Source organism: Eimeria necatrix, genomic scaffold (genome assembly GCF_000499385.1).
Source record: "Eimeria necatrix Houghton genomic scaffold, Enh_scaff1442, whole genome shotgun sequence".
Taxonomy (NCBI): Eukaryota; Apicomplexa; class Conoidasida; order Eucoccidiorida; family Eimeriidae; genus Eimeria; species Eimeria necatrix.
Genome location: NW_013652166.1, coordinates 1 through 7,503, shown reverse-complemented (window position 1 = coordinate 7,503; position 7,503 = coordinate 1). Strand labels below are relative to the sequence as shown.

General features: G+C 58.1%; 4 protein-coding genes across 4 annotated transcripts; 2 read left to right on the top strand and 2 right to left on the bottom strand.

Moving 5' to 3' along the window:
• ENH_00013960 (eukaryotic translation initiation factor 1A, putative) lies at nt 1-1,457 on the top strand (the record flags this gene model as incomplete). Its single annotated transcript, XM_013579073.1, has 5 exons — nt 1-52; nt 313-502; nt 647-719; nt 1,088-1,193; nt 1,346-1,457. Coding segments are annotated over 5 exons (533 nt in total), but the record flags the coding sequence as incomplete, so codon positions are not given.
• Nucleotides 1,458-4,063: 2,606 nt separating this feature from the next.
• ENH_00013950 (hypothetical protein) lies at nt 4,064-4,270 on the bottom strand (the record flags this gene model as incomplete). The annotated part of the gene is made up of 1 exon (XM_013579072.1): nt 4,064-4,270. The coding sequence occupies one exon, from the start codon at nt 4,268-4,270 to the stop codon at nt 4,064-4,066; it is 207 nt and encodes a 68-aa protein (XP_013434526.1).
• A 1,069-nt stretch (nt 4,271-5,339) lies between these two features.
• Nucleotides 5,340-5,997, top strand: ENH_00013940 (hypothetical protein; the record flags this gene model as incomplete). The annotated part of the gene is made up of 2 exons (XM_013579071.1): nt 5,340-5,665; nt 5,847-5,997. 2 exons carry the CDS (start codon nt 5,340-5,342, stop codon nt 5,995-5,997), a joined length of 477 nt encoding a protein of 158 aa, XP_013434525.1.
• Nucleotides 5,998-6,001: 4 nt separating this feature from the next.
• ENH_00013930 (fasciclin domain-containing protein, putative) lies at nt 6,002-7,503 on the bottom strand (the record flags this gene model as incomplete). Its single annotated transcript, XM_013579070.1, has 3 exons — nt 6,002-6,282; nt 6,514-6,712; nt 6,933-7,503. Coding segments are annotated over 3 exons (1,051 nt in total), but the record flags the coding sequence as incomplete, so codon positions are not given.

Genomic DNA, 7,503 nt, shown 5'->3' with positions numbered 1-7,503 from the left:
TGTTGGTGTCTTTGCGGGACTTTCAAGACAACAAGGGCGACGTGATCGCCAAGTAGGGTTTAGGGTTTAGGGTTTAGGGTTTAGTGTTGAGTGTTAGGGTTTAGGGTTTAGGGTTTAGTGTTTTGTGTAGCGCGTAGTGTTTCGCGCGTTCCCTGGTGAGTGCGCTGCTGCTGCGCACTAAGGAAGTGCGGCAGCGCAGCTGCTGCGCTGCTGCGCCTTCGCAGCTGCTGCTGCCCCCGCAGCAGCAGCAGCAGCAGCAGCAGCAGCAGCAGCAGGAGGTGTGGGGTGTCTGGGCTGTGGGGTCTGGTGTAGATACACCCCGGACGAGGCGCGAGCGCTCAAGTCCTTCGGAGAACTTCCGGCAAATGCCAAAATAAATGAAACGGATGCTTTTGGAGAAGAAGACAACGCGGGAGGTGGGATCGAGTTCCAGGAGTCGGGATCGGGATCGGGATCCGCCAGCGAGGACGACGAGCAGCAGCAGGACCTCGACGTCGACGACGTAAGCTGCTGCTGCTGCTGCTGCTGCTGCTGCGCCGCAGCGCCCGCTGCTGCTGCTGGTGCTGCGGCGCAACAGCTGCTGCTGCGCCGCAGCAGCTGCTGCTGCTGCTGCAGCACTGCAGCAGCCGCTGCTGCAGCACTGCAGCAGCTGCAGCTGCTGCTGCAGCTGCTGCTGCAGCTGCTGCTGCAGCAGCTGCTGCAGCGGGGGGTGGGTGTGGGTAGGGGCGCAGGGGTGCATGCAGAGGCAGCAAAAAGTTTTTTGGGTTTTTTTTTTTGAAGTTTAAAAGTGGAGTTTATTTGATTGGATAGTTTGCTGCTCTAATTTATGTTTCATTTAAATGGTTTTATTTGAAATAAATTTAATTTAATTTCAAAATAAAAATAAAATTCATCCGCAAGGCCGCAGCAGGCGAGCGGAAGAACTCATTTCCTGCTGCTGCAGCCGCACCTGCTGCAGCAGCAGCACCTGCTGCTGCTGCTGCTGCTGCTGCTGTCGTTGGGGCGGTTGATGTTATTCTGTGTTGATTTGATGGAGTTTCATTTGTTTGCTGCTGCTTCTTTTATTTCTTTTTTCTTTTTTCTTCAGATCTAAAAAAAGTGATTTACCAAACTCGGAAGGAAGGAGTTGGCGGGCAACACGGAGCAGCAGCTGCTGCTGCTGTTGCTGCTGCTGCTGCTGCTGCAGACGTTTGGTAAGAGCAGCAGCGGCGCCAGCAGCAGCAGCAGCAGCAGGTTCCAGTCCTGGAGCAGCTGTGTTGGTGCCCACTGTGGTGCTGTGGCGTCCTCAGCAGTTGGTGCTGCTGCTGCTGCTGCTGCTGCTGCTGCTGCTGCTGCTGCGGAACAGGACAAGCAGCGGCGAGAATTGTGGCGCTAGCAGCAGCAGCAGCAGCAGCAGCAGGGGAAGCAATAGACATTTAGGGCTTAGCAGCCGCCAGTTTGCTGCTGAGGTCGTGTAGGATGTCTTTGGCACTGACTTGAAAATTTCTCAAGTGGTTGAAGACTCTTGCTGTTTTGCTGCTGTTGCTGTTTTGCTGCTGTTGCTGCTTTGCTGCTGTTGCTGTTTTGCTGCTGTTGCTGTTTTGCTGCTGTTGCTGCTTTGCTGCTGTTGCTGCTTGCTCCTTTGCTGCTGTTGCTGCTTTGCTGCTGTTGCTGCTTTGCTGCTGTTGCTGTGCGTCGCAGGAGCGCAGCAGCAGCAGCTAGCTGGCCGGAACTAGCTAGACACAGCTAGCTAGCCGTAGCTAGCTAGACTCAGCTAGCCACCTGTGGCTAGCTCGTTGCAGTTAGCTTGCCGTAGCCAGCTAGCTTTGACTAGCTAGACGCAGCTAGCTGACGCCAGCCAGCTGGCCGCAGCTAGCTGGCCATAGTCAGCTAGCCGCAGCTAGCTAGCCGCAGCTAGCTAGCCGCAGCTAGCCAGCCGCAGCTAGCTAGCCGCAGCTAGCTAGCCGCAGCTAACTTAGGCTGGCTAGCCGCAGCTAGCTAGCCTAAGTTAGGGGTTAAAGCCTCGCTGGTCTTCTCTTTTATCTTCTCCTTCTGCAGCGTTCTGCTCTTTTTCCCCCCTTTTTTTCTTCCGTTTTTTGTTCCATTTTATTTTTTCCGTTTCTTTATTTCCTTCGCCTCTTTTGAGCTAGCTCGCTAGCTGACTGGCTAGCTGTCTGGCTAGCTGGCTAGGTAGGTGGCTGGCTATCTGGCTAACTAGCTTGCCAGCCGGCTAGCTAGCTGACTAGCTGCCTGGCCAGCTGGCTGGCTAGCTGGCTAGCTGGCTAGCTGGCTGTCTGGCTAGCTAGCTAGCTAGTTAGTTAGCTAGCTGGTTGGCTAGCCATTTACCTGGCTAGCTAGCTGGCTAGCTGGCTAGCAAGCTATCGAGCTAGCTGTTGGTGACGCGTGGAGTACTTAAAGGGCGGAGTTTTTCCCTCGCTAGGAGCTGGCTGGCTAGCTAGCCGCCTGCTAGCCGCCTGCTAGCTAGCCGCCTGCTAGCTAGCTGGCTATCAGGCTACCTGCTTAGCTAGCTGGCTGGCTAGCTAGCTAGCTAGCCGTTGGTGACGCGTGAAGTGCTAAAAGGGCGGAGCTTTTCCCCCTCTGGGAGCTAGCTGGCTGGCTAGCTAGCCGCCTGCCTAGCTAGCTAGCTAGCTAGCTAGCTAGCTAGCTAGCTAGCTAGCTAGCTGTTGGTGACGCGTGGAGTGCTTAAAGGGCGGAGCTTTTCCCTCTCGTCTAGGGAGAGAAGAGCCGCTGGGCGTTCTGCGTGGGGCGGCAGCAAAAGCCGCTTCGCAGCAGCACGAAGTGAAGAGCAGCAAAAGAAGAAAAGAAAACAACAAATGCAAACCCGAGCCAGCGCATGCATTACTGCATGCATGCAGGCATTCGTGTGTGCATGCATGCGTGCATGCAGGCATTTGTGTGTGCATGCAGGCATGCATGCATGCATGCAGGCATTAGTGTATGCATGCATGCATGCAGGCATTAGTGTATGCATGCGTGCATGCATGCAGTCATTGATGCATGCAAGCATGCATGCGAGTCGGAGTGCTTGCGTGCATGCAGGCGCATGCAAGCACCTGCGCATGCAAGGCCCGCTGCGTGCAAGTGCATGCAGCTGCATGCATGCAGCCGCATGCATGCAGCTGCAGCTGCATGCATGCAGCTGCATGCCTGCAGCTGCATGCAGCTTCGCATGCATGCAAGTGCATGCAGCTTCGCATGCATGCACTTGCATGCGCTTCCGTGCATGCAAGTGCATGCACGGAAGCGCATGCAAACGCTTGTTGTGGAGATTGTGAAGACTCCGCCCTTTTGAAGAATGGGGCTGCATGCGCTGCCGCCCCACACATGCATGCAGCTGGGGTGTACGTACACCCCACGGCCGTTGACGAGGTGTCTGCGCACCTGAGACCACCTGCTGCTGCTGCTGCGCTGCTGCTGCGCCGCTGCTGCTGCTGCTGCTGCTGCTGGTGCTGCAGACTCAAGAAAGCCCTCTGAGGCCCGCAGAGGGGAAAATCACTCAAACTAAAAAGAGACAATTGCTGCTGTTTGTCTCTTTTTCTGTGCCACCTGATGCATGCAAAGCGGGGCCCCCAAAGCTGCCGTCCCGCCGCTTTGGGGGGCCCCAGTGGGGCCCCTCAGGGGTCCCTGTGGGGCCCTAGTGGGGCCCCTATGCGGCCCCACTAGGCCCCTATAGGGCCCCCGGGGGCCCCGGAGGGCCCCTGGGGGCCCCTGGGGGCCCCTGGGGGCCCCCCAGGGGTCTTGGCCCCACATACCAGTGCCCCTGGGGGGCCACCTGTCGCCGCCTATTGGCCTTATGGGGCCCCCTGCAAATCTGTGGGGCCCCAGGGGCCCCTGGGGGCCCCCGGGGGCCCCCGGGGGCCTCTGGAGGCCCCTGCAGGGGCCCCCTGGGGGCCCCTGTGGTTTAATAGCACCTGCTTTTGCCGCTGTTGAGTACACCGAGGTGTACATACACCTGAGACTGCGCATGCGGTCAGCTGCGCAGAGCCCGCAGCAGCAAAGTCCAAACCCTGGGCGGCAAACCCTAAACCCTAAACCCTAAACCCTGAAGCGCAAACCCTAGGCCTCAGGGAATGGTGCTGATTTGGCTCCAGAGAGAGGCGAAGGGCGCCTGAGTCCTTTGCTGCTGCCCGGGCTTCCTGAGGTTGTGCTGCGCGCTGCTGCTGCTGCTGCTGCTGCTGCCTCTCCAGTGGTGGGTAATGAGCTCTTCAGAGGGCAGCAGCCCCTCAGCTAGCCCCAAGGCCTTGACCTTGGGGGCCGCAGTGGGGGTCATGGGGAGGGAGAAGAGGCTGGGCTCTGTGTGGCTAGCTGGCTGGCTAGCTGGCCGGCTAGCTGGCTGGCTAGCTGGCTGGCTAGCTGGCTGGCTAGCTGCAGCAGGCCGCACGGCCCGCCCCCCCAGCAGCACATCTACAAATTGACTTATGGGGTCTTCGGGGGCGGCCTCGGGGTTGACGGAGGACTCGAAGGTGAGGCCGACTTCGGAGGGGCGGGCTCCTGGGCAAATTCAAGTTCGTAAAAAAAACAAAAAACACTTAACTCTCAATTGCTCTTCAACGAATTAGTCAATTAATTTGCTTTTCTTTCCAAGTTATTCTCCGTTTTCTCCGCTAAAGAATGAACTAACTCTTCGGATGTTTCGCTAATTAGTTATTTCGGCACATTCGCAAAAAGTCGCAAAATCCAAAACGCTCAAGTGGACAAAAGATGGACAAGTACCTCCCAGGTGGAAACACCCGAAACTGAAACTGCATGCAAAGAAGTTCGGGATGAGATAATGAAAACAAAAAACAAAAAGAGACAAAAAGAGAAGAGACAAAAAGAGATTAAAAGAAACAAATGAAGGCAAAAGGAGAGGCAAATAGAGGCGGGAGAAGACAAAATGCAAAAAACAAATGGAGAAAAAAGAAGAAAAAAAGAAAAGATAAAAGAGCACAAAGTGCCGCAAGCACAAGGAGCCACAAGAGATAAAAAAGAAACAAAAAACTCAAACAAACGAAACAAAAAGAAACTCAACAACTCCAAAAACAGCCAAACAACGAACACCAGTGGTACCTTAAGGGGCCCCCAGGGGGCCCCAGGCGGCCCCCAGGGGCCCCTTGGGATCCCCTTGGGGGCCCCAAAAAATGCCCCTAAGGGCCCCCTAAAGTGGCTCTAAAGTGCCCCTAAAGGGCTGCTAAAGGTGCCCCTAGGGGCTCCCTAAAAAGCCGCTTAAGAACCCCTAAAAGCCCCCTAAACGCCCCCTAAAGGGCCCCCTAGGGGGCCCCCAGGGGGCCCCCAGGGGGCCCCCAGGGGCCCCTAGGGGGCCCCAAGAGTGGAGGGTTGAAGGCCTACCGCCTGGGCTGATGCGGGTGAGGGCCGGCTGGGGGCCCTCAGGGGGTACTGTGGCGCCTTCGGTGTGGCCCAAGACTTTGATGCGGGCTTGGGTGCTGCTGAGGTCTTCGGGCTCTTGCTGGAAGCCCAGCAGCTCGTCAGCAGCAGCAGCAGCAGCAGCAGCAGCAGCAGCAGCAGCAGCAGCAGCAGCAGCAGCAGCAGCAGCAGAATCAGCAAGCAGCAGCAGCAGCAGCAGCAGCAGCAGCAGCAGCAGCAGCAGCAGCAGCAGCAGCAGCAGCAGCAGGGAAGGTGGTTTTCAGGCGGAGAAGGGAGGGCTAAAGAAGTGGAGGAAGGGGTTGTAAGACAAGAGATAGAGTGGGGCAGAAGAAAGGAAAACAGAAAAGAGATATTAAAACGAATAATTAAACAGTAATGAGATTAAAAGAAATAAAAAGTAAAAATAAATAAATAAATAAGACAAAGAGATTAAAAGAAACACAAAGAACTTCCAAGGAAACCAGAGAGCGGCTGGGCGGCAGCCAGGGGCAGAAGAGCCAAAGGCAGCAGCAGCAGCAGCAGCAGCAGCGGCAGCAGCAGCAGCAGCAGCAGCAGCAGCAACAGCGAGTGCTGCTGCTCCGGCTGCAGCAGTCGCTGCTGCAGCCACAGCCGCTGTTGCTGCTGCAGCTTTAGCAGCTCAGTCCTGCTTCTGCTGCTGCCGCCGCAGCTCAGTTCCTGCCTCCGCCCCCGCTGCCGCTGCGCTGCCGCTACCGCTGCTGCTGCTGCTGCTGCTGCTGCTGCTGCTGCTGCTGCTGCTGCTGCTGCAGTCACCTTGCGGCCTCCGCTCCTCAGCAGTGCGGGTCTTGGGCGTGCGGTGGTACACCGAGTCGTCCCAGCGGGCGTGTTGGCTGTTAATGCCCCGCACGAACTGCGGGGTCACTTGGCTGCGCTGCAGCAGCGGGTCCGGGCGGAAGCTCCCTGCAGCAGCAGCAGCAGCAGCAGCAGCAGCAGCAGCAGCAATGGCAGCAGCAGCAGCAGCAGCCAACCGCGGCGCCAAAAGCACCAGCAGCAGCAGCAGCAGCAGCAGCAGCCAACAGCGGCCCCAAAGCACTCCCAGCACCAGCACCCGCACCACCAGCACCCGCACCAGCAGCAGCAGCAGCAGCAGCAGCAGCAGCAGCAGCAGCAGCAGCAGCAGCAGCAGCAGACCGGGGAGCCTGGGGTCTGTGGCGGGTCTGTGCATCTCAACAGTGCCGTCCACTGAAGCAAACTGCTGCTCCTCCTCGGGGCTGGGGGGCCCCTCCGGGGGGCCCCTCCGCCGCAGCCGTTCGGTGACTTCGGGGTGAATGCGCTGCTCCTGCTTCGCAGGCTTTAAGTCCTCCGCAGTCATTGTGGGAGGCAGCAGCACCTGCGCAGCAGCAGGGTTTAGGGTTTAGGGTTTAGGGTTTAGGGTTTGGGGTTTGGGGTTTGGGGTTGGGGGTTTGGGGTTTGGGGTTTAGGGTTTAGGGTTTAGGGTTTGGGGTTGGGGGCTGGGGGGCGGTGAGTGCTGCTGCAGTTCCTCCCCGGTGCGCTCTCTCGGCTTCCGCCCTCTAGGGTTTAGGGTTTAGGGTTTAGGGTTTAGGGTTTACTTTGTTGATTTTGTAAGAAGCGCCGTTGAAAGTTTCGATTTTGGGTGGTTTTGAAATGACCTTTGCTTCCCCGTTGACGACGTACTCGGGCGCCTCCCCCTCGGCCTCCCCTTCGCCGCTGCTGCTGCTGCTGCTGCTGCTGCTGCTGCTGCTGCTGCTGCTGCGCCTGCCGATCAGCAGCGGGGACCCCTCCCAAGTGTCGAACTGCTGCTGCTGCTGGGCCCGCAGCGCGTCGGCCAAGTCCACGACTTGGTTGGGAATTATGTGGAACTGCAGAATCCGCCACTTGGCCTGCCAAGACAGTCTGTGCAAGTCCACTCCTGCTGCAGCAGCAGCAGCAAAAGCAGCATTAACTGGCATCAGCATTGTCATGTCTCGCGACTGCTCCAGGTAGAAGGTCATCCCCAGTTCCTTCAGCAGCCGGTCCAGCTCCGACAGGTCCTGCACCACACACCCGGGCCCCTCCCGCTGCTGCTGCTGCTGCTGCTGCTGCTGCTGCTGCTGCTGCTGCTGGTGGTGGTGGTGCTGCTGCTGCGGGGGGTTGGGGGGTGGGGATGGCGGCAGAGGCGGG